Genomic DNA, 27,093 nt, shown 5'->3' on the forward strand with positions numbered 1-27,093 from the left:
AAAAAAAAAAAAAAAAAAAAAAGTATAGAACGCAAACGAACAGTGAAAGTCCAATAGCAAAGCGGATAGAACGTCGATTCCATGATGAAAGTGCACCGCAAATGCTGTAGATAATGTTGCGACCACGGTGGCGTCTCTGCCGTGTAACTCTCCCTGCATGAGTAGGAAACGTGTACAGCATCCATTATTGGTACAGTTTTTTTTAACGGTACATTTAACGTAATTCCTCCAGCCTCTCGATTAATTTTCCTTTTTTTCTTTCTTGTTTCTTTGTTTTTGGATTTTTTCTTTTTTTTTTTTTCTTCATTTTAATCTTGTATTCCCGTCGATTTTACATGAACCGTTTTTCCGTACACAGACAAGGCTATCGTCCCTGCTGAAGACGGCCGAGGACCTTCACATAAAAGGATTGGCGGAAGTCAGCTGGCGCAGCGACTCCACGCAGAATGACCTGAGCAACAGTGGACACAGTCCTGGCGCCGGCACTCCTGGGGTCGAGACGGTCCTTAGGGAGGGCGAGGCCGACGAACCGCCGCCGCCTAAGCAGAGACGCAGAGGACGTCCTCCTCTCGACGATCCGCCGTCGGCACACGACGTCTTCACGCCGAAAGTCACCTGTATTACCGGAAATGTAGGCACAGAAGACACATTCCCTGTAAGCCAGGTTAGCCAAGCTTCATGGCCAATGTAGATTCTGAACTATCGGTTGGGTCACTTTGGTTGGGATGCTTTAACGCTGTAGTGGATTTATGAACTTTTTGCCTTGTGGTTCTGGTTTTTTTTTTTTGTAGTCTCTGGTACTTTGTTTATTCTCTTTTACGAGCGTGGCGAATCTCGACTATTGTATCGTTAATGGATTGTTCGTTGTTCCTCAGGAGGAGATGATGAGCGAGGGCGATCATGAAAGTTGGGATGACGAGATGATGATGTCTGAAAACAATGAAACCCCACTACCCGTGGTAAGGATAAAGTTCTAGTTTATGAGAATAAGATTTGTGTTTATCTATGTACGAAATGATAACGCTTATCTATGAATTCTCTTAGTTGTCCTACATGTGCAAAGACGAGAATACATCGGATCAGGAGAAGAAAGGTATGTTGTAGATATAACGGGCTTGAGATTATCGGCTGGCAGCTCGGCCCTTTCTAATAGACAGTGTCTTCGGTTCGCCGCAGCGTCGACGACTCCGGCAAATTCGAACGCGACGAATCCGGCGATTCCAGAACAATTTCGAGACGTCGTTAAGATGAACGACTATCTTACAACGGGACGACGTCAGGAGTTCTGGGAGGAACCGTTCACGCGACGCGTCATGGACGCGATAAAGAGCAAGGAACTGGAGATGAAGACTGCTGCTGAGATACTCGGCGTCTCTTATGGAACTCTCTATGGCAGATACCGCGACAGCTATGGATGCCTTAAACACCCCTACAGGTTGGTACAGTCGACAGATAAGGGCTAATCTAGATACGAGGTCAAAGATCGATGTGTCTGCAAGGTAGAACTTTAATTTCAATTGCTTGATACAGAGTAAGAGACTTTTGGTCCGAACCTGGACCTGCGGAGGTTCTGGCGAAGCTGCGAAGAAAGGAGATCACGTTGTTCCGGGCGGCGGAGTTCCTCAACGTGACTGTCCACACCCTGGCTACCTACTTGTCGACGTTACAAGGTCCGGACAGGATTTCCCTGGCTGGTGAATTGAGCACAGCAGCCAGTAACGTGGACGGGAACAACGACACGGACAGCGACGCCGTTAACGACATCCTGCAGAAGATCAACGTGAACGCGGCCAATGCAGCGACGCCCACGACCTCGACGACGATCAAGAGGGAAGGTGGCGGTTACATAGAGGTACCGACATCGGTACCCAAGGCGGCCACGTCGGTCCTCGAAAACAATCCTGACATAACCATAGTTAAGACCGAGAGCACGATGCGCAAACGGGAATACTCAAAAGTCTCCAACACGGAGAACAATAACGCGAAGCTCATGAGTGGCGGCGCCGTCAGTGAGATCTCGCAACAGAAACTATCCGATCCGCTGTCGTTAAACAACGACAACAGCAAACCCTAACTATTCAGGCCTTACCTGACCCCGGCAAATCCCAGAACGCCCAACACCAGCTACAGATCTGAATTGTGCCCGCGCAGATTTTACTCGAACGTATTCACGCGCTTTCTCACGAATTTTCATTTGAAATAGAATATACCGAATACGCGGGACTTGCCTAGCGGTCTCTCATTGTATCCCTCGCTCTGTCACTATCATTATCTCTCCACATATCTGTCCACCCTATTTGTATGACCATTATAGTAGCCGCGACGACCTCTACTGTACTGCGACTGGTTACTCGTATTCATAATCGTGCGACGATCGGTCGATGATCCGATTTAATTATTTACTCGATCGCATTCATTCGAGTATGTCATTGGACTTGAGATCGGCCAAGTTTTTCCCAGGAGACATTGCTCGAGGATCATATTTCTTTTTTTTAGTCACGCTGCTCGAACTTCTGGCGCATAGATTCAGATCGGCAGTACGCAATCCTTAAATTTTAGACTAGTATAATTCGATCCTCGTCGTGGCAATTTAGACTTCTTTAAACGAGTATATTTATTTTACTCCTTCTCTTTTTCTTTCTCTTCTTTTCCTTATTCTTTGGTGTTTTTTCTTTTTTAACCATCCCCACTTCGCAGTACCTAATAACGTCGGAGCGCCGATTCCTCCTGAACGAGATAGCCACCTATGGTAGATCTAATTTTCGTTACGTCAGAATTGATTCGCTTCGTTTCTACTTACGGTAGAAACGGATCTTTGGCCTTTGCAAGATAAGAAAGAAAGAAAGAAAAAATAAGGAAAACCTATAAAGTTCAATTGAAGTTCCTTTCGAATACTTGATATAGGTAATAATCGCAAAGATGCTTAAGACTATTTTCTGCCGCGTGTGTATTTGTACGATTGGGCGTTGAAACAGTGGCGACAATATCTTCAAATACGTGTAGGACCGGTTCAATAGCAATTCTGGGCTGACAGATTCGATTGCGTAATATATTATTAAAACTAACTGTTGCGCGAGGGACTTTGCCTCGCGTGTCTTCGACATTAGGATACGCGAGTGCGTTTGGTTTAATGAATTTTACTGATTGGATTCTGTCGGATAGAGAAAGTAGAAAGAAAAAAAAAATCTCTGAGCGTAATCGCGAATAGGGAGCCTTAAAGAATGAAGGAAAGGAAGAAAAAAGAAAGATTGAAAAAAAAAAGACACAACAAAGAATTCCGTTAAGGAGCACTTGGCATTAAGCCGTTGCGAATTAAGATTTTCTTTTTCTTTGTTCTCAATATACATATATTATGTATTAACGATCATTCGTACGTTGACATTTTTATTTTATTTTTTACTATCTGAGCCGTGCGGGTCACGCGACGGCGGTTTCGTTTCTTTTTTTCTCTCTCTCTCTCTCTTTCTCTCGAAGCTCTGTGACAAATTCGCGGACACAGGGCTGCGAGAGAAGTTTACCAAGGGCGCGTTTTCACGACAATTAAACATGTAAAAACAGCCACGGACTCTTCACCAGCGTTCCGAAACCGGCGCTTTAAGACTTTACAATTCTTATACAGGCATATTTTCCCATTTCGACTACTTAATTATATATTTTTTTATTTACTCTTTTTTTTCGAACACACTCATACACAGACACACATATGTATACGCGTAACACTCTATCGTCCCTTTTTATAAAGATTTAGAACTATGCACGTAGGTGTTTTAGAAAAACATTATATATACATTATTATTGTATACACACAGAAACACACGTGCGAGTGTTCATCTTTTTTCTTTTATACAAATAGAAATTTTAAGTGACTTTTTATTTAAAGTTTAACGTATTAATTCGATTGACATTGAAACCGAATTTATTTGAGACAGTACGAAGCATAAACGTCCATTGTAAATATCGGTGCAATAGCGAGACCTAAAAAAAAAATAGAAGACAAGCGAAATAAGCAGAAGATGAAAATGAAAGATTATTATTATTATTATTATTATTATTATTATTATTATTATTATTAATTGTTGCTAAGCGTGTCCCGGGCGATGCTATTTTAGTGTGAACAAAAGGAAAGGGATAAGAAAGAGTGGAAGACAAAAGGACTATATATATATATATATATATATATATATATATATATTATTAATTATTAAAGGATAAAATACGTGGAAGGAACGAAAAGAAAATAAGAATTTGAATTTGAAAAGAAAAAACCAAACCCGTATAAATGACGTCCGCTTTTACGTCGTGCAATCGTTCTTTTCAGGGAGAATCAATCGCGATACTCTAATCGGCATGTATATTCGGGTCGTCGATGCCTCCGTCGGTCGGTACAGGCCGCTCGCGATTCGCCTTGATTGACGTTTACTAATATTTTAAAAATAATTTTTATTTTGGATTCTTTTCCTGGACTGTATAATAAAAAAGTAAAAGAAAGAAGAAAAGGAGGGAAGGACCTTTTCGGGCAGGCATAATTTCACTCGTGACTTATAAACGCTAAAGGCCCCAACTCCGATTATTATCGAACCGTACTCCGTGAGACAATGACTTGAAATGAGTATTCCTGTTTGCTGATGATAAGCGAAAGAAAGAAAGAAAAAAAAAAACCTATGTAAGAAGTAAGAATATAGTAGAGGTATTCCCATTGATATTTTTGATGACGTAAGACTTAGTTGCATTGATACATTCGTTACACACATATATATATATATACATATATATACGCAATCATATATCTATATATATATATGTATACGCAAAAGTATGTATATATATATAGATCCGGGTGCTTGTAAAGTAATCAGATGAAACGTAAGCGGGATCCTTGCTTTTAGCACGAAAGCTGCGTCTTTAATTTAGAAATTTATGTTATTTTTTTTTGTTTTTTTTTTTGTTTCGTTAATTACAAAATTGTCAAAGACGAAAATGAAAGTGGTATTGTGATATGTGTATATACCAAGGTTGTAGATATGAGGGAATGTATTTGAAATGTGTTCGACGCGCATAGGCCGAGTACGTGTTACTTTCTATTAATTTCTGTTTTTCTTTTTTTTCCCTCTACTCTTTTCTCTTTATATTTCATCCCTTTCTCTATCTTCGTCTCTTCCTCTCGAGTTTGTCTCTGCTCTCTTTTTCTCCTTACTGTCTGTCTCTGTTTATATTATTTTATTTTTTTTTATAGAAAAAAAAAAAAAATTCGATTAACCTGCGCATCGCGAATTCGATCAGGATACAATCCTCGTCGCGAAATCGCGTGGAACCAAAGCTTTATGAAACTATACCCGCCGCCAAAAAAAAAAAGAAAATGAAAAGATTAAGAAGAAAAACACGAAGACATAATAACGTAGCGACACGCGATAGAGGGAAATGTAGAGTCCGGTAGTGGGAACGAAAAGCGTCTCGTCGATCGGACGGAGCGCGAGGAACGGTATTCCTTTGGTTTATATTTTCGTATTTTTCTTCCTTTCTACGTTTTATGTTTTCCTTTTCCTTCTTACTCTTTCGTATACGCCAAACCGGTGCTGCGATCAGTGTCACGGGTCGCGTAAGACAGTTCCACGATTACTTTACGAGTGCTCGTTAATTAATACCGATCGTCATACTTACATAAGTATAATTTTTATACACCCGGTAGCCGTCGCTCCTTATCAACGTTTTATTAATTGTATCGCGTTAGAGGACGGTATAGGAACACGGAAATACGAGACGAAGAAGAAAAAAAAAGAAAACAAAAAAAGAGTAGATCTGCTCATCCTCACTATTAATTTAAATACACATTCGACATATTCATTGTGCGTCTCACTCGAGGAGAGGACGCGTTGTATTAAGTGAAGGAAGAAGAAGAAGAAACAAAAAAACAAGTAGCAATTTTCTCTTTCTCTCTCTTTCTCTATCTCCATCTATCTTTATATATATATATATATATATATATATATATATATATATATATATATATATATTTTTTTTTTTTTTTTTATTTGATAACATCCCCCCTCCTCTCTCTCTCTCTCTCTCTCTCTCTCTCTCTCTCTCTCTATATCTATCTATCTATATATATATATATATATATATATATATATATATATATATATATATATATTTTCTTTTTTAAATAAAATAAGACTAAGACATACCAAATGAGAAATGTAAGGACAAGTTTTGTTAGGTTAGTACTATCGCATATCATGAGAGCAAAAAGAAAAGAAAAGAAAAAAAGAAGAAGAATAAGTAATACATGCGCTGAGTGCACTCTGTATTTGCCTATGCACGTCCCGCAGCCGAGAAACGCCGCCGGGACGCACAAGACCACTTTTACTCTAATGAAGAGTATACGACTAGAAGTATTAATATTTAATATTAATGAGAGGAAGGAAAAGATATAGGGAAAAAAAAAAAAATTAAAAATATAAGAACAAAAAAAGAAAATAAGAAAAGATCAATAACAATGCAGACGATCCGAAATGAGTGGCCAAAGTCTTGACACCGTGTCTCCTACACCAGCGACCTCCCCTCTCTCTCCCCTTTTCAACCCCCCGTATCAGGAACTGCTGCGTATCGCCACGACTTTTGAGTGGTGCCTATTTTTTATTGCTATTATTATTATTGTTGTTGTTGTTATTATTATTGTACTTTATTTCACTCTTAAAAGGGAACCTACCGATGCCTCCGAAATCTGTTTCTCATCTACCTACCGTACGATTCGCTATAATTTTTTTTTTTTTTTTCGTTGTCCGCTTTCGTTCTTTTCTTTTTTTTTTTTTGTGTAAATTCTTAAAACCGTTCCGAGTGCCGTTCAAACGACACAACCAAATGTTGCGCACGGGACGAACACGATGCAAAGAGCGTATATGTATACATAAGGGGCGAGGATCTTTCGTTAAGAAATACAGTTATGTAAATACGTATAATGCATAAATGTAGAAAACAGAAAAAAAAAAGAAGAAGTTGTAATGCGCGCGCAGATACGTTCCAACGTCCTTTGTGATTTTTTCGTTTTTTTTTTTTTTTTTTTTTTTTTTTTTTTTTTTTTTTCATTCGTTCTTACCACTCGAGGGATCCGAGAAATTATCAAAATGGTATATATCACGAGTCGCGAGAACGCGTGTGCGGATCCCGCGACGGTAAGATAGAAGAGGAAGAAGAAGAAAGGGAAGAAGAAAAATGAAGGCTTAATATTAATTAAATGTAATTCCCGGTGTTAAGCGACGCGGTGGGTTTACGGTGTTTGGTTGGAAGTTGCGAAAGGATGAAGATAGAAAATATTGTAACTTCTTTTTCACGGTTCCGTGCCGAAGACCGCCGCGCGGTCGGATCCGCGGACTCGAAGACCGGATGGCCATTTGTATTTGGACGTCCCTTGTATCATAATCACGTGTCCGGATTCCTGGATGAAAGAATTTGCGTTTCGTATGGATTGACGGATGGACGGATGGACGGATGGATGGGTACGGGACGGAGTGGCTGGACTTTGTTTTTCGTTATTTTTTATTCTTTTTTTTTCCTCGTTCGCGTTTCTTTCGACGGAATTTAGAAAAAGAAGTAACGGGCGATGCACCGTTAACCGCATTGACATTGTACCGGGAGGACAGGACAAGAAGACTATAGCCTATTATCGGCGAATGATGCCCACATTAATGCGGCTATCTGCACCATGAGACTAAAAAATCGATATCATAATTAATCTGTCGTTTGATATAAACGAGTTACGAGTATAGAGTATGTATCATCGTTTTATACACAAACCTTAATTATAAACTACGTACGCTATGTACATTCCTAAATATACACGCTCTCACGATCATGTAACTTTAAACGCAGGGATATGACGAGGAATGAATGATAAAAGAAAATAAGAGGAAGTTAATCGAGCGAGCAACAACAAGAATAACTTTGCATTACGCAAAGCGTATGGACCTATTATATATATATATATATATACGCGTACATAGATACTATATATATATTTATAATAATTATATAGTCATTACGAAAGGACCACCGCGGCATCGTTATGGCGAAAGATCATCAGACATAAAAAAAAAAGCATCATAATTGACACTAGCGAATTTATCGCCGGACTTTTTCTGTGGATACGCGACAACCCTTTCGGGGCGGATGTTTGGTAGAATAAGTGTAAAAAAAAAAAGATTCGTGTCTCCTGTGTCGGTGTGATAAATTATTTTTTTAATTACAATACGACTCCAGTGTACAGCAGTGGACGAGGCGATTTTCAACGTTTTCACCGTTACTCGATGTATATTTATTATTTTTACATTTAATTTTCGACAACTCTCATTGGCTTGAAACCTCCACGCGTGACTTCGGACTTAATGGAAATATTCGTATCGTCAGCTATGTACGTCTGTTGGCTGTTATTCTTGCTAAACCTAGTGCAGTACCATTGGGAAAACATTGTAGATCACGAGACACGGAGACACGTATTTTGTGGCGAATATTCTCCGAAGGGGGCTGGCTAGGGAAATTTGGAAATTACGAGGAAAAGAGAATGTAAAAGCATTTAATCAAGATCTGACGTATCGATCGTCGAATCGATTAAACGCAGTCGGCGATTTGTTGAGCTTTCAACGGCCGCGATCGATCAGTCCCCGCGACACTGGAAAGCAGCCGTTAAGTCACTCTCACCTGTAATACATTCGAGGGCGCCTCATTGTCTGTCACCCACGTTGTAGCATAAGAGACGCATACTCATCCACACATAAACGAAAATGACACGCATGCATTACACACACCATAACTTCATACAGATCTTCTTTCACTTAGTCTGATATTTCGAGATTGAAGAGAACGACGGCGGTTGGAGTCGATCGTTTATTTGAAAAAAAAAATAATGATAATAATAAATAAATGAATAAAAAAGAAAAGACGTAACCGAGGCGTCGTACTTCTTCAACTGCGAAATATCAATTCTTAGCCAAAGTTAGGGTTTGCGTTTACCTTTAGTTCTTTTTTCTACCACCCCCCCCCTCTCTCCCCCACTCCAACCTTTTATACTCCCCTCCTTTTTTCTCCCTTGTTACCTCCATCGACGACCTTAACCATCCTCCTAACAGACACAGACCCTTGTCGTCCTCGTTGTCCTTTAAAAGAATTCATAATTCCCGAGATTCCCGTGATAACTCCCTGAAGCCTACTCCCTCTTCCCCGTCCCCTCTCTACACGATATATATGTTTAACATATTATTATGTAATTCGGAATATTATTTTTTAATTATAATTTCACTGAAGTATATATTATTAATTAATTAATTATAATTAATTATTATTAATAATCGTGGTAATTTTTAGACTAGAAGAACAATATATTAGCGTATAGAGATTAAAGTATACATAATAAAAGTAAAGTATATATATTGATAAAATATTATTGAGGTCGCAATTAGAGATTGGAAGTGCATACAATGCTAGGGGGAGAAGTACGTATGGTACGTGAGGAATGGCGAAGTACACAGATACGGATACAAGTGGACCCGGATGCGTGTACCGGATTTTTTTTTCAAATTGCCGGAACATGCGTGTCGGGCTGCTCGCAGAGAATATTCATTGATTGAACAAAAGATCAGTAAGTGTAAATGTTTGTAAACAAATTATGAAACATTATTTGTTCAGTGCCTACATATTTACACAGTAATAATAAAGATGAAGATTAGTGAAGAAAACAAAAAAAAAAGACAAAGTATTTTATTCTTACGTCATGTTTCATTATTCCCGATACTCTCCTTTGTAAATGCTACTCGTAGTATCGCTGTGAAATAGTAATCTCATGTTTGTCACGTTCAAATTTACCGCCAAATTTTGGTCCCGTTTTAAACGTTCTTCACCTTTGCCATCCCAGAGTGCACTACTTCCGTACTTCACCCTTCCATCCAAATCCTGGCCCCACTTCTTCTCCGCAGTCCTTCTTCTTGCCCCTACAGTGCGCGAGCTTCTATTGTGCCCATAGTTCTCGTAGAGATTTCGTGAGGATCGCTTGTGCCGGCTGCCCGTGCTGCGAATACGTTGTTCGGACTTCTTTTTGATCCTTGGTTTATAACAATCAAGCCTATATTATATCACTGACGTATCTAAAATTTTACGTCCTTTTTCGACAGTTATAGATAGCTTTGAAACGTCGTGCCGCTTAATTAGGCGGTTATCTTTTTGTCTTTCATTGTTTTTCGGCATCTCATCGTCGTCACGATGAAGGTTTTGCCTTTGCAACAATTACCGATGCCAAACGTTACCAATTCGTTGTTCCCATTCAACCAGAGTCTTGAGGACGAGATGAAGAGACTCTTCGCCAACTTCACTCTCACTGCTGAAAAATTCGTCAAATCTCAAAGTAAGTGGAACTTCTTTTTGGAAATATTTATTGTTTGTTTCGTGTATCAGTCTTTTAGTATGTGATGTATTTCTATTTGATTTGTCGTACCGCGTGCTATCATATGGAAACATGTTAGAACTTGTAGAAACAACGTCGTGTTTGTCGGTACACGAATCATTGCAATTCCACGTAATCTGACGTAATTCTTTATTATGAGTTATCAATTCTGGTCTTTACTTGCGCTGACGTGTACCTTTGTTATATATATGTATATTCGTTATACAAGGTGGTAATAAAATTTCATATTCCTCGATTCCAAGGCATATCAGTTGTCAGCTTGTAATATTTTTCATGATCGAGTATTCCACTCTTTATTTTTTCAATGTCAACACACAAACGACTATCCCAACTGGCGTATATTCGTAAACATACGAACAATAGTTTTTACTTGAGAAGGTCGCTCAAGTGCTGCATCAGTCGTACGAAACTACGCGAAATATTCCACAGAATTTTTATAGGCTGTCCATGCTGAAAAATATTTGACATCCTTCGCCAGTCTCGATCCGTAAACTTTTTTAAAACAAACAAACACCAAAATATCAAGCATGTCGCTTATCATCCACGCACTCGAGGTTCTCGAAGGTGTCCCATAACTTAGGACAGGCGACAGTTTGGTGTGAGGAAAGATAAGTAGTTTCTATGGGATATATGTCATGTGCCATGGATCCTTCAGCAAGCCCATGGCGGTTTATACCCAATAATATCTGTCAGACTTGTTTTTGTTATTCCTAAACCAAATTCATCTGTCAAAAATGCATTAATCATTTGTTGCCTGATTGACAATCTAATATGATATCTGTATATCCTTGGGATGTCTTTTTATAAACGAAATCTTTTGTTTCTCCCTCCCGCCAGGCGGCGGATATCGAGATAAGGTAGCAACGAAATACTTATTTATCATATTCCCAATGGACGCCATGAGTCGTAATATTATACCCGGAGGATATCGTCGGCCTTTTTTCCCTTCAACTTTTATACACAATGTCGCATGCCTCTGGAATGATCGGTCGGCTTCTTTTGTCAACCATCTTGTGCGGCTTCGGTTTCTTAGAACGCGTGCCGCTTATTCTTTGCCAAATAAATTCTAAGCTTACCGCTTTCTTTTATCTCGCTCTTGCTTATGATAAACGTTACGACTATCGTGACCACAGTGTGTCGAGATTGAGGAAATATTTTTTTTTTAATTTCATAATTAAAATTTCTTTCAGCCGAGGACGTTATGGAGGAGTTTCGCCATAACGGACGAGATTTTGAATACTGTCCGGAATTGGAAAGCGGCATAATTCCACCGCCGAATCCTCGTCGCAGGAAGAAGAAGCCTCAACCGTCGGAATGCGTTTTTTGCAAGAACAATGGCGAAGAAGCGCATTATTATCGACGCCATCTACTGAAAGACGCCGACGGACGTGTCGAGTGTCCGGTTCTACGGTAAGCATTCAAATCTTGTATCATTCATTTGATCTTATAACAAAATTGTTTTTATTATTTATCAGCGCTTATACTTGTCCAATCTGCGGAGCGTTCGGCGATATCGCACACACGATCAAGTATTGTCCTGCGAATAAGCATCCAGAATCAGTGGCCACTGTGAACGCGCTCAAGATCCTGCGAAATTCGGCAGGAAAACGACGCTCAAAGTAAAACGTCGTCCCTTCACCGAAGAATGGGGATCTCGCGGATGTAGCCGTGCGAGATGAATCTGCTCAGCAAGGATGATAAACCGACAGGCTGATCGAAGCCGTGTATAGACGTGCCTCTGCAGCTTTATTATATTGTCTACTGGCAAGTAATCGAACGAAGTGTTATTCCATCTTGAGATAATCGTTAATGGAACTTGTAATTTTATATTTATCCATTGGGATTCGCGAAGAGTATCAGAAGCGCATCACTGTCTTTGCTTTTTGGAAATGTCACGAGTAGTGGAATACGGAGGTAATCGGGCTTCTTTAGAAATACGAATTATTTTTCACTTTTTTGAATAGCTCATTCCTCCCGTCTTCCTTCCAGGAAATATTCGCGATACTTTTAAAAGCAAGACTCTTAGTGCTTGATTTTTCGGAAGTGCGTGCATGTGTTAATAACGGCCATTATCCTTATGGTCTTGTATATTTCTCTTCTGAATTCTCTCGCGTTTCCTCGATGGGATCGAATATGAAATTCTTAACCGATTCGAGTCTCGTACGATTTTAACGATTCTTTATAATACACGTGAAGTTCTGCAGCGCGCTACAAGTTCCTATGTTAATTATTAGCGACAATTAACTTTGAGATTTGTCCAATTAGTTTTACAAGACGGAATGATTAGTCGAGAACGTCTCGCGGTCTCTGTCTATTTCTCTCGAAGAAAAATGAAAAATCCCTTGCAAATAGATTTTGCATTATTTAATATCATCCGCAACTGACTGATTCTACCCGTTAATTAAACTGACGGTCGATTTGTCTCATCCTGTTCTCCACTTGCAAGTTCCCCCCCCCCCTTTGCTTTTGTTTCCGAAAATCGTAGCGATACGATAATCGTCACTTCAATTCGTAAAGTTGTAGTCCAGCACATTGTCTTCCACTCGTAGTTCGAATTTTTCCTAATACCTTGAAATTCCGTATAATAATAAGTACATTTAACAAAATCATGAATAATCGATTTCTAAGACACTCAAATACAATCACGAAGCTTCAATAAATTCAAATGCTAATCAGCTACAAATAATCATGATACTTGCAACAACAACAAAACTGATCCCAATGTCAGTCTCCGACGATCAATCGGCTAGCATACAAAAATTTAATACAAAAAAATCTGGTACTTCCTCCGTTATCATGCCTCGCTCAAATTTTCGAATATGAAAAAAAAAAAATAATTATAGCACCCGATAATTTAAGATTGAAAAAAAATCGAATACTGGAAAAAAAACAAAGGAAAATACGTTTTTCATAACTTCGCGTTACTTTTCACGATCATTACATGAAACATAAATATTGTTAACCAAGTATAGAGTGTAACGCGACGTAAAGCGTTGCTTTTATTTATTTATATTTATTCATTACTAATCGGCGGTAGATCGTCGCGGGAAAATTCAAATGAAAATTCTCACGTCGCGACTCTGAAAACCGATTTTACGGCAATGCCAAAGATCGTATTTTCATTCTATACTCATAAAGCAAGTACACTAGTTTCACGAAGGAATGCTTCTCTATATTCGTAAAATCGTATTTTATAAACATTTTTCCCGATTATCGATAACAAACTACTGTGCTCAACCGTGTCCCTTATTGCGCATTACGATTCTCATGCGACAACGGTCAAATCCTCGGGGGATTCTCGGAAGAAGGTCGAAGTAACAAAGGATTTTTGTAAACACTGCTCGACGCTCTCCCAGCCAGGGGGGATGTTTAGGTTTAAGTTTTCTTTTTCTATTCTTTGTCCCGCATGGCCTCTTCTTGGGAATCATGGCAGTTTCGACACGTGACGTTTTTTTTTGTTCCTTTGTTTTCGTACGACTCGGGACAGAACGTTGTGACGTAATGAAATAAGGAATTAAAGGATACTTGAAAAGAATTGAAAAATAATTTTTATATGCCAATGAACATTTTTCAAGCATTTCTTATTGGTTGTCCCAAGAACTAAAAGTACAAAGTGATAGTGTAAGATAGTACAAAGTTAAACCAATGTTAACAAAAGAAAAAGTGCCTTGAAACAATTGTTTGTATCTTTTCAAGCTAACCGCGACCGTCTTCATACATTTGTTTTCTTTAATTATTTTTTATAATTGATTAATTAGTGTTTAAGATTGAGACCAAAAAAAAAACAAACTAAAAGACCCTAAGAATCTCATAGTTATATGGATGAGTAATATAAGTTAAAAAATGTTGCTTAGGACTACTGGCGTGAATAATGGATATTTGAGAATGTTTATGATCTAATGTTATTATAATTAAGAATATATAATTAATGTTAGTATTGTTATTAATCAACGATTAATATTCAAAGTTACACGGTGATATGGTTCCTCCAATTGTTCCTACGATTAAATAGTAGCCACATAACCTCTTGGGTAGTGGTGTATTATTATATGTACGATCGTCAGTTTTTGAAAAAAGAAAAAAATGGTCCACACGACCTGGGCATGTCTAAGACTGTATTTGATAACGAATTTAAAAAAGACGCATTGGAAGTTAACGCTATTCCTTTTGTTTTTTTTATATTAACATATATCTCATGATTTTGTGCCTCGATGACGTCATTTGTTACTGACGATCGTACATTGGTTAAGGAAAAAAAAAAGGTACGATTGTTACAGATATTTCTTGACGTAAAAGATGAATTTCTGCAATAGTTTTATATTTGATTTTCGCGCTCTAACACACCAAGTCTCTATTGTAATTTGCACATTTTACAGAATTGTACAAAAATTAATTTCATCATGGTCCATCCACGTCATCTTTCCTGCTCATCCCTTTAGGGAGAAGGAAGGGATATGAGAGGATGGACAATTATAGTTTTTATATAATCCTTTACGCGTTTCTTTTCACAGAGGTTGTTTTTGGTGGCATAAATTTTTCAAAAAAAAAAAAAAAAGGAAAGAATTTTAGTTCTTTGCACAAGTGATTTTTTTTAGTTTCTTTATTTTATGACTTGAAAACAACCTCCTGCATTTCTGTACACTGCACTCTCATACCTTCGCTATATATACTTATATAATATATACTTGCAGAAATGTATATTAATATCTATTTTGTACTATTTAACCGTATGTCCTATGTGTGTGAATCTATCGCGATTATTGATTGTTTAATAAATAGCATTTGCAGAAAAAAAATTGTTTCACTCCTTTTTTTTCTCTGCATTTTTTTTTTTTACATGGTTATGATCGCGCACTTACACTATAAGCTATCTTACGGCTATCTTGACTGTACTGAAACTGCTTGGAATTGATTAATCAAAATTGTAAATTTTCATTTTGCACAATTTTGACTCCGTTGCGTCACGTAAAAGGCGATGGGCTACGCGCACTGTTCGTCTCGCATAAAATCGCATCAAATGATTTGTCGCCTCCGCACGGTAATTGTATATCGACCCGATGGATCTATGGTAAATTATTAAACGTTGCGTGACTTTAGTTGGACTCGTAGCGTTGTGAATCATGGAAACGCGACTGCACTCATCTACTGCAATTCGTGTCGTTTGAACCATCTCCAGTATAAAGTTTTTACTATACAAAAGAATCCTTTGGTATCAGCCCAGTTGTAATCAATTGTCAAAATTTTGTTTTCAACCGTCCAAGTTGATCATGGGATATGTTTAAACGTTAATCTGATTACACGCTGTGAAAACGAGGTACGTCCTATTAATGTACACTGACTAGGACCATTAAAAAAAATTAATCAACCCTGATAGCATAACGTTATTATTGCTCAAAACTTAATGGCAACCACAATTTCAACTGGCGACTACATACAAAGAACTCAACGTGTGACATCTTCCTGTCACCTACTATAGTTAAGTAGGTCATTCGCACAGTTAACTAGTACACCGTGTATAAGCAGTGAGTAACACATGTATTTTTGAATCAGTGGCCAGTAATGATGGCGTCAAAAAATCAAGGTAGTCTCATGTGGACTGGGCTAGTGGGCAGTCGCTTTTTTGTTTATTTAGCGACTATTTGGGTCAAGGTTAAAAAAAAAGACTGTCGATCTATAATCGATATTTGAATTTTTGTATAATTTTATTGGAACGTATTTTTTTATGTGAAAATGAAAATTTTCTTTTTTCTAGATAATTCCTTTTTTAATGGTTTTTCCATACCAGTCATCGCATGGCTGAGCTCAAGTGCAATTATGTCACATGGGCCTCAGGGATTGGTTGTTGGCTTATTAAAATGATTGTACTGCTGTATCTCATGGCAGACACTTCCCATAGCTTATGAAATTCTCTGTTTAGCATCCTGTATACATAAACGAGTTGAGTGCCGAAGGTGGTTTAATGTAAATCGTACTGTGGAGGTGTTGGGGCCGAATTGTGTCATCTGTGATTCCTCTTCAATCATGATTCGAGTCGTCCTGGTGACTTTGGCTGTTCTGATCATCGGGAAGCAGAACGTTGATTCCTGGGAACAAGGAGGCAAGAGGAAGGAAGAAAAAAGTATTCTTTGGGCTGGTGACTCATCTTTCGGGACTTCGAGTCCTGGATCGGTTCCTTTGTTTTTGTTGCATTTGCTGAAGAAGAAATTGAAGTACCAAATAATTCAGAGAGTTACGACTACTGTGTCGCCTGTACCATCGTGCATATGTGTTCCATATTATATATGTGATTCCAATAATGTTATTATTACTGATGGAATTGGAGTGATCGATATTCGGTGAGTATTTTGAATTTGCTTTTATTGGAATTTTCTTTTCAACATTTGGGGTACTTCCAGGTATCGTAGGTGTACTGGAGATTTGGAAGTTTGTTGCCGGTTGCCCAATGCTACCACGTGGACTCCTCAACCAATTCCTACTGGGATTCCGACTGGTATACCTACTATGCGACCGACTATGTTTCCAACGATGCCACCGACTATGCCTCCAACAATGGTACCAATTATGCCTCCAACTATGCCACCGACTATGCCTCCAATTGTGCGACCAACGATGCCACCGACTATGCCTTCACCTATGCCTCCAACAATGGTACCAATTATGCCTCCAACGATGCCACCAACTATGCCACCGACTATGCCTCCAATTGTGCGACCAACGATGCCACCGACTATGCCTTCACCTATGCCTCCAACAATGGTACCAATTATGCCTCCAACTATGCCACCAATTATGCCTCCGACTATGCCTTCACCAATGCCACCAACTATGCCTCCAACAATACCACCGACCATGCGTCCTACAATGGTACCAACTATGCCTCCAACAATGCCACCGACTATGCGTCCTACAATGTTGCCAACAATGCCACCGACTATGCGTCCTACAATGATACCTACCATGCCTCCTACCATGATACCAACTATGCCTACCATGAGACCTTCGACTTTTCCAACTACATCACCCAACACAAATTGCGTCTGCGTACTTGCCTCACTGTGCGATGCAAATGGGATACTCATCGTTTCAGGCGAGGGTTTAATAAATCCTCGTCAACAAATAGTAAATATTTGCCCAGTAGCTGGCCAAGTGTGTTGCGCATTACCAATGACCATGATACAATTCCCAGCGACTCCACCAGTTACAATACCACCCTTACCAACGTCTTCACCGTTGCCCATGATAACAACCATACCTTCACAGAGTGCCTGCTACTGCGTGAAAACCTGGCAGTGCGATGCAAATAGATTCATCATCGTATCTGGAGCCGGAAGTATAGATCCCAGGTTCCCCACAGGACGTCAACGTCAAAACTGCAAAGTGTGCTCCGCTGCCGACGAGATTTGCTGCAGATTTCCACCAACCGGTCAGGACTCTGGACTTGGATTTCCTACAGGATTTCCTCCCGCTACCGGAAATACCTTGGGACCAATACGAAATCCCGGAACACCACAGGAGTGCATCTGCGTAAAGACTTGGCAGTGCTCCGACGGAAACGCCGTATCAGTCGATGGCAGTGGCATAGTGGATCCTAGATTTGGAATCTGTTCGGTCGCTGACGAGATCTGCTGTCGTTCTCAAGGAATCAGCACAATGTCCTCTCCCCTTCTCATTAACTCCAGAGAGATTCTAATAGTCTCTCAAAACGGAAACGTTGAACAGGCAACCTGTGGTATCCGTGGTACCACCTATACTTCCGGTAAGACGTTTAGATACTTTAGAATATAAATGAGTCAGACGATTAATAATTTTTTATATTACAGGTCTATCAAGACCCAGTAACTCTGGTGAGACCTACTTCGCCGAATTCCCATGGATGGCAGCACTCCTCGGTCGACAGACAAGTGGCTCTCTTCTCTTTCAATGTGGTGCTTCTCTACTAAATTCCAAGACTGTCCTGACTGCCGCTCACTGCGTTACCAAGTAAACACCATAGACCATCTTTCTACCTATCAGTATATCTGCCATGATACATTCAACGTCACTTCCTTTTACAGTCGAGATCCGAGTACCCTGGTTGTTCGGGTAGGCGAATGGGACACTCAAAATAACAACGAGCCACTTCCGTTTCAGGAAGCAAATGTATCCATGCTAGTTGCCCATCCGCAATTTTACAGTGGCGGCCTCTACCACGATGTGGCTATTGTCATATTGAAAACACCTGTCTACTATGCTGCCAATGTCATGCCAATATGTTTACCACAACAGGGTATGACTGTTGCAGCTGGTACTCGGTGCTTTGCCACTGGCTGGGGCAGCAATGCCTTTGGTAAGGGAACGTGATTCTTGTATTCTTCATTTAATTGTACATGTATAGTTATGTCAATTTGTTGAAGGTGCTCAGGGCAAGTATCAGGCTATTCTACGACAGGTTGATCTTCCCATTGTTGAAAGATCAGAATGTCAGGCGCGGTTGAGAACAACCAGATTGGGTCAGTACTTTCAACTTCATGGAAGCTTCTTATGCGCTGGCGGAGAACCAAGTAAGGATACCTGTCAAGGTGATGGCGGTGGTCCTCTAGTGTGTCCTGATGCCAATGGCCAATACATTCAGGTACATTTTTGTCTCTACTAGCTTGCACGCCTATACAGTTTTTGTAGAATTCAATTTTAATTCTTTTTGTCAGGCTGGTATTGTTTCCTGGGGTATTGGCTGCGGTGCGTCCAGTACACCTGCAGTGTATGCTAGTGTCTCTCAGCATCGACAATGGATTGACCAACAACTTGCTAATTATGGGGTTTACTAGTTACGTAATTAGCCGTTTTTCTGCATTTAGTCATTCCAATAGCATTTGTCGATTTTGCTGCTTGTCAACTTGCACGACTAACCATCATGGATCTAGTCTTGAGTATTTGTCACGTGACAATTATGTCGAAGAAGAGATAGCTGTGATTTTTTGTCTTGAAAAATCACAATTACTTTATTCGCTTTTTTTTGTATATTCTTTTTATAGCTTTAAGTGTTATTCCCAAGATCCCCTTTTTGTCGCGGATCATTGAACAGCCTGTTCGTTTGATCGGTGAATGTTGGAACAATCTGGGAATTCGACTGTTTCTCTGTGATTGGACTCTGTACTGTAACCTTGAATAAATATACACTATTCTATGTACACGTATTGAATGCTACGTATATTTAAATTTGATTCAGTTAAATATTTATTATATTTAAGATATTGTCGTTTTATTGTTCACTTATACATCAAGTATAACTACTTTCACTAAACTAATCAATTACACAAGGATTTGACGATTTATGTAATTCGAGCAGTACTTCAATGAATTGACTTTCATTATTCTCAATTCTTCCAATAGCCGTGATCGTCTAGTGGTTAGGACCCTACGTTGTGGCCGTAGTAACCCAGGTTCGAATCCTGGTCACGGCAATGTGCTGAAAAACACATTGTCACGGTGGAAGTTACTTTTTTTCAAATATATTTTTATATTAATTTTATACTTCTACCGAATTGACCGTTTTCATCATTTTCTTTCGTAATTTTATACCATTTTTGTTCTTATCTTACGTACTCCATTCTTATACATGCAGTTGTATAATGAATTATTAATAATAAATATTAAATAATAATATAATTATAAATTTATAATTAAACTGAATTTTCTCGCATCTCTATTCTCTTAAGATACATATATCAAATTATCTATGCAAATGTATCTTATTAGAAAGAACTTTGACCAAGCGATGATCCCATTTGATCTACATAACATGATAGAAGATAAATTTGTAAAGCCTAATCAGCCTGATCTTTGTAACATTTTTTTGAACAATACTCCATCATTTAAATCCTTATCACAAAAAAAGATCAAACGACATTACAGATATACCTCCATTGTAGTCTACTAAATGACATGCATCACTTTTCTGTCAACTGCACTGACTCATGGTGTGCATATATTTATTTAAAAAAAAGTTCCACACAATATTCTTTTCCCAGATCAAAATCAATAACTACAAATCCATTTGTACCGTTATCCCAACATCACCGATTAAATGATACAATAAATGATCCACATATCGCGTGACTAAAAGTAAAAGGACATATGCTTCTTGAAAATTCTGTCTATAAGTAACCTTCCAAGAAATCAAGAGTGACGTTGCAATACCAAGAATTTGCTTGCGTCACACCTGAATCCCCGTAAACGCATTAAACGTTCCTAAAGGGTTTCAGTGAAAGTCTTGCGAAAAAAAAAACTTACGCAACGCCATACACGATACACAACTATAGATTCAATATCAAAATTAAAATTCGCCTCAGTCACTGAAGGCTTAACCGTTCCTGGAAACAAAGCACCAAACAATAATATAATCAACCCGTTGGCCTTAGCACAGAAAATTTCACCATGACGGACAGTCGCACGTTACGCTACTCTTAACCTGCAAAACGTTCATCATTTATCGAACTCAGTTAAACACTGCTCGCCGCGCACTTAGCATTCTTTGAATGACGCCAGCGGACGGACGTTTGACAGAACTCGAAGACCTTATGAGTCTTTCAGTTAACGCTAATCAGATTCATAATTCCAACGGAACTTTCTTGGAAGACGTTGAACACGTCCGGAGTTCAACGGACAGTCAACAGACTCATGGGTATCGAGAGAGCCCAGGGGGAGTCCCTGACGTAGAAAGAGCCGCCAGGATTACCCATCGTCGGCAATGAAAAACCAGAAACCACAGTAGATCCGAGTGGGGAGCAGTCAGATACATATAGTATGGCGGAGTAGGGTGAACACTGTAATTATTACCAGAGTTTTCATCCGTAGCTAAGTAATCGCTCCGTGGTGCTCGAGAAGTGGACATTGGTTTGTACAGAGTTTGGATTAACAGAATTTGGTGAGTGTTTTTTTTAACAACAATCCTAATAATAAGATTAACGATTATTGAAGTGAAATGTGATTTTTGGACAAATTTCTATATCCGTGTATCATATACAATACGATACTGGACTGTGGCTTATCGTGGTTACTGAAAGTGCGTGATTTTCTAAAGAGAGAGGTTAAATGTCACTGTGCAATCAGTACGAGATTTCTTAAGGCCGGCGTTATCGGTTTAACTGTTTACTCAGACGTATTTGTTTTATTAGACTTTACGCATACGGACTTTTGAATTGCTTGCGTCTCTGTCCCTCGTTCTTTTTGGGGCTCTCACGTGTTCGTGTATTTACGCGGTTATTCTATTTTCGCATTCTGTGATTTTGTCGCCGGCGAAAGCGACGTAGCTGCATTCTGCGTTCTTGATTTTAATAAATGGTCAGACTTATTGTTCTATGGGAATTTTACAGTGTAAATTGATTGGACGAACGATTAAAGGAACGTGTGGATTTATTGTGTACGTATTAGGAAATTTATGTGTATCTATAATTACCTTGGGAATATCCGGAACGTTTACTTAAAGAATGTTGCAAGCACTGCATTTTCTAAGAAGGATAATTATCACGGAGGCATCGTAGATTCGTATCATTTTTTATTATGCACAGATATGAGTAATCTTAAAGGAATTACCGTAATATCTGAAGTCATTAAAATAGTTTTGGAAATAAATTATATAACTCTGGTAAAACCATTGTGCAAATTCGGATGTCCTCATCCGGTTCACCATATACGTATATACGAATCGCTCATGAATCAAGGCCACTCATAATTTTGCAAACTGGATATTCGCACATCGGAGTAATTTTGTGAAAAAAATTATTTGATCTAAATCGTTTTTGAGTTACGTATAACATATTTTTTTCATCGTCGAGTGTTATTTCTTTTTTTGTTTTTACTTTGTTCTTAACGCTGCTCATGGTAATGAAACCTTTTTGGTGCGAAACTGGCTTCATTGCTTGAGACCGGTTATATACTAATATATATATATATGAGACCAGTTGGGCAAGTGCGAAGGTCAAACTGTCCAGTATGCTAATGGCATTTTAACTCATATGTACATATGCACTATTGGCCAATGCTACAATCCGAGGATTATCGTGTTCCGTATTTTTTGAAAAAACTTAGATATTTTTCAATCTTGAGTAACATTCCCACGTATGACTGAAGGCTGTAAGCATTAATGAGGAAATAAATTGATTCTGAGAATCTCATAAGAGATGTATTGATGGCATTTATTTTTTTCCTTCAGATTACGTTGAATATAAAAAAAAGATAATCATCATGTGGCATCCTGGTGTCCTGATGTCATTGGCGCTAGCCACTTCCTGCCTGGCAGCACCCCAGCAGCAGGGTGCTGATTTGGATAAATTAATTTCCGATGTGTTCAACCCTGGCAACACAAATGCTAATACCGGCAACACCAATGTAAATCCTTCTGACAAAGCTGGCAATCCGGCTGCAGGTACCGTCCTTGGTACCCAGAATCAAAATGGCCAGACCCAAGAAGCTTGCGAGTGTGTTCCGTACTACCAGTGCCAAAACGGCACCATTTTGGAAAATGGAATTGGCCTCATTGATATCAGGTCCTCTTTTGCTACTGTTGGGGAACCGATAGGCGGGTGAGTTTCCCCCATAGACTTGGATCTCTGGCATGATTGCATCTGGCATGAATCAAAATTATTATTGCTGTTGTACAAGTATATTTGCATGTTCATGTGAATTCTACATGTTACATTATTTATGATTTTCGATCTTAATTGGCCATTTCAATTTTTGAGATTGCCGCATGAGACCGTTTGTGGGTGATATCTCTCCCATTGCTGTAGGTTATATGTTATACGTATATCACATATATATATAGAATGTATCAGCTAAGATGCACGTTTGCGGTTTGCGGTGCACAATTTTGAAAATCTGATGTGACGATCGTTGAGTATTTTTTTATTTCGTATCGGTCGCTTTGGATTTCGAATGCTCCTGGTCGCAGCCTTTGCAGCTTTACGTGTATCAAACCGAGCAGAACTTTCAAAGCTCCACGCTCCCTAGTGGAAATGTATGGAACTAACATCCCGAATACCCGAAACAAAAATAATCCACGCAAAAATGCATGTCTCCAATTGCCGTTCCGCGCCCTCTGTCGCAATCCGAAACGTGCATCTTAGCTGATACACGCTGTATAATGTATGACAATTACATAACCATCTTCTAGAGAAGAAGATATTTATTTAATGCAGTCAATATTGGCATTACGCATTATTTTGTCATTTAGAGATTTTTCATATAAGTAAACGCACGTCGAAGCAGTTAAATCTCAACTACATGATATTTCTATATTGTTATATAGGAACTCTGTAAAAATTACATAAATATTACAAACGTGTTTGCTGAGATTGTGACGATGTCAATCGACTCGAACGTTGTAGATGATACGACTGATTCTGGTTGTGTGCTCAGTAGCAACATGATTAATCATTAGCAGAATTACAGAATTCAAGTAATAGTAGAGTCAGTAGTATTGGTGGTACTAGTATTTATTGATATCAGGTAATGACTTATTACAAAAAATTAAAGAAAACATGCACACAGAATTCAAATAACTGTTAAGTAAATTAACTGTATTATTTTGGCTAATCAGAATTCAAGGTACATGCGAAAATTACCTGGACATTTGCTGCAAGCCTCCTGACGTGCGTAACCCTAATGACAAGATCACCCCAGCCCCAACCGTACGCAGGGGATGCGGTCAGAGAAATCCTGACGGCGTGGGCTTCAGGATCACTGGACAGACTGACAACGAAGCTCAATTCGGTGAATTCCCTTGGATGGTAGCCATTTTGAAGGAGGAGACGATTGGCAGCAACTCTCAAAAGTTAAATGTTTACCAGTGTGGTGGAGCCCTCATTCACAGGAAGGTAGTTCTGACTGCCGCTCATTGTGTCAGTGGGTTAGTATATACATGCATATATGTAAAATAAAAATTTTATCATAAAATAACAATTACCATATCACAACGCATAATCATGGATCCAAATGGAATCCATTCCCATCAATCGTTCGTTATTTTCTTTTGATTTTAACTTTCAAACAAAAAAACGGACGTAGGAAACAACCAGGCCAACTGAAGGTACGTGCTGGTGAATGGGACACTCAGACGAAGAACGAAATCTACCCTCATCAGGATCGCGATGTAGAAACCATCGTCGTCCACGAGAAATTCCACTCCGGGGCTCTGTTCAATGATTACGCTCTGCTTATCCTGACCCAACCCGTTGACATCGCCGAGAACGTGGACGTCGTATGTCTTCCGCAACAGGGTGCTACTTTCGATGGCTCCAGATGTTTCGCCAGCGGATGGGGCAAAGATATCTTTGGTACGAATTTCGTATTATTGTCTGCAAGCAAACCACACATGAAAAACATAATAATAAATGTCGTTAATATATATTTTCAGGAAAGGAAGGTCATTACCAGGTCATACTAAAAAGAGTCGAACTTCCTGTTGTTCCTCATGACACTTGTCAGAGCTCATTGCGTCGTACCAGACTCGGAAAATACTTCGTTTTGGACAATAGCTTCCTGTGTGCTGGAGGCGAAGTAGGAAAAGACACGTGCAAGGTTAGGATGACGTTCGAATAGAGAATCGATGAATTATATTGTTTCATTATTAATGTAACATGAAATATTACCGGCTTCATTACCTTTCAGGGCGATGGCGGAAGTCCCCTTGTCTGTCCTTTGAAAAATGATCCCAGTCGATACGTGCAGGCTGGTATTGTCGCCTGGGGTATTGGCTGCGGCGAGAATCAAACACCAGGAGTCTATGCCAATATCGGATTAGCCCGACAATGGATCGACGAGCAGATGGTTTATTATAACCTAGATACAACTACTTACCAGTATCAGCCGTGATTGTAATGGTTGATGGAGGAACAATATTTTTATTTTTAATATGAACGTCGATCGTCTTCAAATTAAGGACCAGATTATTCGTGTTGCTTTTGAAAGTTACGTGGCAAATTCTTAGCTAAATGTATTTTGAATTTTGCCGAATTCCAGTATTTGAAGACTTGAAAATTTTCAATAGAATGACTACGTCAATTGGTTAATTATTGGTGACAATTGTGGCCTCTGTCATTTACGTTAGGTTACAAGTAAAGGTAAAGACGTTGAGTGTTTATTCAGCCAGCTGGACAAATCTGTGAGTTCAAGTTATACTCATAGTCATACTGATTTTAATATCGCGGAGTATATGATAATAAAAATTACGTTTTACCTACGTAATTGTTTGCATTTTAAACCTTCGTCACAGATAACTCTTGTCATTCGTGTTTTTATTCTCCTTACGCTTTCCTTTTTCGGTTCTTCGTTCGTTCGCCCTCTATAATCATTTTCATCCTTTCACGTTCGCTTTGCCTCTATCTGTGTTAGGTGTTACAAAGATGAGTAGGGAAGTGCACAACGCTACGGTTTTAGGCGCTACCAAAATTATGGCGCTAAATCGTAGCGGCGAGTCTGGAAGTAGCATTTTGTGATCATCGCGTCCGTCGACAATGCGAATCCCGTCGTAGCCGAGCTAAACGTGAACACGAACGCGTAGCTTGGCGGGCAGAGGTTCTCCGCTACTCACCACTGGTTCCCAAAGCAACTCTTAGACCGAGACCGGGAACTATAGAACTTCTTAAGAAATATTGAAAAAGCCTATTGTTGAAATATTTTAAAGATATTTTTAAGAAAGTGCGGTGTCAACTTGTCACCCGTGTAGCACCTCCATTTTTACTAAATATTATAGGACCTTGATTTACTTTCAAAATTTATTCAAAATATGAAATTGAGGTTAAATCAAGATCTCGCAGAATATAGGGAGTAAATAAAATTTGAATTGAAATTGTAGAATATCAAAAATAAATTACATTCAAATTGAAATATTAAAAATTTAAGTGTTTGTAACATTAAAATAATTAATTAAATCAATAAAGTAAAATATTAACACTTAAAACCCGGATATTCAGGCCAAGCATATTTAGAAATACTGGAAGTTGCCCAAAAATGTGTGCGCGCAAATTCGTCACGCAGGACTCGGCGAGCGAGAGCAGCCGGGGAGTGGGGGCAGCGCTAAAGGCAGTGCCCGGACTCGGAGCGCTCATTCTTCCTCGAGCCGGTCTCCTATACTGGTCTCTCGGAAGCACCTCTCATATTCATTTCCAATTTCTTCCTATTTCTATATTTATTTCTTCTCTACTTTCTTCTTACCTTATCTGTAATTCTTTACTTTCTTATTTATCCCTTTCCTTATTTCTACTTTACTTTTATAACTTTATTCCTTACTTTTCTACTTCTTTACTTCTTCATTTCTATATTCATTTTTTTCTTATTATCTTATTCTCACTTCTTCATTTCTATATCCATTTACAACCTTTTTCTTCCATATTTATTTCTTCTTTAATTCCTTATTCCCTTATATTCTTATTTATCTTTTTCTTCATTTCTTTCTTTGCGTTTCGCTTTGTTCCCTCTCACTGTCCATTGTGTTTGTCTTACTTTTCCTATTCCTTTGGTCGGGTCGAGCATATTAATTCAAGTAGTGATATAAGAATAGTCATCCGGTTAGTGCAGCTAGACTTAAGACCATGGTGTCGGGGGTTGCCCTTCCGCCTCATCCGCTGAGCTTGCTCAGTGGTTGGTACTTTTCCCACTGTTCTCTT

At 39.0% G+C, this 27,093-nt stretch overlaps 4 protein-coding genes, 1 long non-coding RNA gene and 1 other non-coding gene across 13 annotated transcripts in view; 5 read left to right on the forward strand and 1 right to left on the reverse strand.

The window, feature by feature from the left end:
• The window catches only part of LOC107265464, a 48,785-nt gene extending 43,356 nt beyond the window's left edge, over window positions 1-5,429 (forward strand). For 3 of the 4 annotated variants that reach the window (XM_015734941.2, XM_025082723.1, XM_025082722.1), the window contains exons 5-9: window positions 359-664; window positions 876-959; window positions 1,045-1,093; window positions 1,177-1,435; window positions 1,531-5,429. In XM_015734941.2, coding sequence (XP_015590427.1) covers window positions 359-664; window positions 876-959; window positions 1,045-1,093; window positions 1,177-1,435; window positions 1,531-2,074 — 1,242 coding nt within the window. In that variant the 3' untranslated portion in view covers window positions 2,075-5,429. The remainder of the gene's footprint in view (window positions 1-358; window positions 665-875; window positions 960-1,044; window positions 1,094-1,176; window positions 1,436-1,530) is intronic. The other variant, XM_015734942.2, reaches the window with a different exon arrangement.
• A 4,425-nt stretch (window positions 5,430-9,854) lies between these two features.
• Window positions 9,855-15,246, forward strand: LOC107265491 (nanos homolog 2). The gene is made up of 3 exons (XM_015734984.2): window positions 9,855-10,390; window positions 11,641-11,860; window positions 11,926-15,246. Exons 1-3 carry the CDS (start codon window positions 10,249-10,251, stop codon window positions 12,071-12,073), a joined length of 510 nt encoding a protein of 169 aa, XP_015590470.1. The 5' UTR covers window positions 9,855-10,248; the 3' UTR covers window positions 12,074-15,246.
• A 755-nt stretch (window positions 15,247-16,001) lies between these two features.
• LOC112493606 (phenoloxidase-activating factor 2-like) lies at window positions 16,002-19,211 on the forward strand. Its single transcript, XM_025082753.1, has 6 exons — window positions 16,002-16,785; window positions 16,846-17,206; window positions 17,711-18,206; window positions 18,271-18,430; window positions 18,505-18,776; window positions 18,844-19,211. Exons 1-6 carry the CDS (start codon window positions 16,472-16,474, stop codon window positions 19,080-19,082), a joined length of 1,842 nt encoding a protein of 613 aa, XP_024938521.1. The 5' UTR covers window positions 16,002-16,471; the 3' UTR covers window positions 19,083-19,211.
• A 428-nt stretch (window positions 19,212-19,639) lies between these two features.
• Window positions 19,640-21,043, reverse strand: LOC112494017. Its single transcript, XR_003059081.1, has 2 exons — window positions 20,720-21,043; window positions 19,640-19,895 (listed from the first exon to the last, which is right to left on the reverse strand). It is a non-coding gene; the product is annotated as an uncharacterized LOC112494017 (long non-coding RNA).
• Window positions 19,819-19,890, forward strand: Trnah-gug. Its single transcript has one exon. It is a non-coding gene; the product is annotated as a tRNA-His (tRNA).
• A 166-nt stretch (window positions 21,044-21,209) lies between the features above and the next one.
• Window positions 21,210-25,688, forward strand: LOC107265489 (phenoloxidase-activating factor 2). 5 transcript variants are annotated; one of them, XM_025082754.1, is made up of 6 exons: window positions 21,210-21,353; window positions 22,641-23,010; window positions 24,027-24,335; window positions 24,488-24,762; window positions 24,843-25,006; window positions 25,097-25,688. In XM_025082754.1, exons 2-6 carry the CDS (start codon window positions 22,673-22,675, stop codon window positions 25,298-25,300), a joined length of 1,290 nt encoding a protein of 429 aa, XP_024938522.1. In that variant the 5' UTR covers window positions 21,210-21,353; window positions 22,641-22,672; the 3' UTR covers window positions 25,301-25,688. The 5 variants fall into 5 exon arrangements, with proteins under 5 accessions (XP_024938522.1, XP_024938524.1, XP_015590466.1 ...); XM_025082756.1 differs by having other exon boundaries at window positions 21,214-21,353; window positions 22,641-22,974; XM_015734980.2 differs by having other exon boundaries at window positions 21,215-21,353; window positions 24,494-24,762.
• The last annotated feature ends 1,405 nt before the right edge of the window (window positions 25,689-27,093 follow it).

This window comes from Cephus cinctus, unplaced genomic scaffold (genome assembly GCF_000341935.2).
Source record: "Cephus cinctus unplaced genomic scaffold, Ccin1 Ccin1_scaffold0225, whole genome shotgun sequence".
Classification (NCBI taxonomy): Eukaryota; Metazoa; Arthropoda; class Insecta; order Hymenoptera; family Cephidae; genus Cephus; species Cephus cinctus.

Coding starts and splice junctions, on each gene's coding strand:
- LOC107265491 (XM_015734984.2), top strand. CDS start 10,249: ATGAAGGTTTTGCCTTTGCAACAATTACCGATGCCAAACGTTACCAAT. Junction 10,391..11,640: donor AAAATTCGTCAAATCTCAAA/GTAAGTGGAACT, acceptor AATTTCTTTCAG/CCGAGGACGTTATGGAGGAG. Junction 11,861..11,925: donor GTCGAGTGTCCGGTTCTACG/GTAAGCATTCAA, acceptor ATTATTTATCAG/CGCTTATACTTGTCCAATCT.
- LOC112493606 (XM_025082753.1), top strand. CDS start 16,472: ATGATTCGAGTCGTCCTGGTGACTTTGGCTGTTCTGATCATCGGGAAG. Junction 16,786..16,845: donor ATTGGAGTGATCGATATTCG/GTGAGTATTTTG, acceptor GGGTACTTCCAG/GTATCGTAGGTGTACTGGAG. Junction 17,207..17,710: donor CACCTATGCCTCCAACAATG/GTACCAATTATG, acceptor ATACCTTCACAG/AGTGCCTGCTACTGCGTGAA.
- LOC107265489 (XM_025082754.1), top strand. CDS start 22,673: ATGTGGCATCCTGGTGTCCTGATGTCATTGGCGCTAGCCACTTCCTGC. Junction 24,336..24,487: donor GCCGCTCATTGTGTCAGTGG/GTTAGTATATAC, acceptor ACAAAAAAACGG/ACGTAGGAAACAACCAGGCC. Junction 24,763..24,842: donor ATGGGGCAAAGATATCTTTG/GTACGAATTTCG, acceptor ATATATTTTCAG/GAAAGGAAGGTCATTACCAG.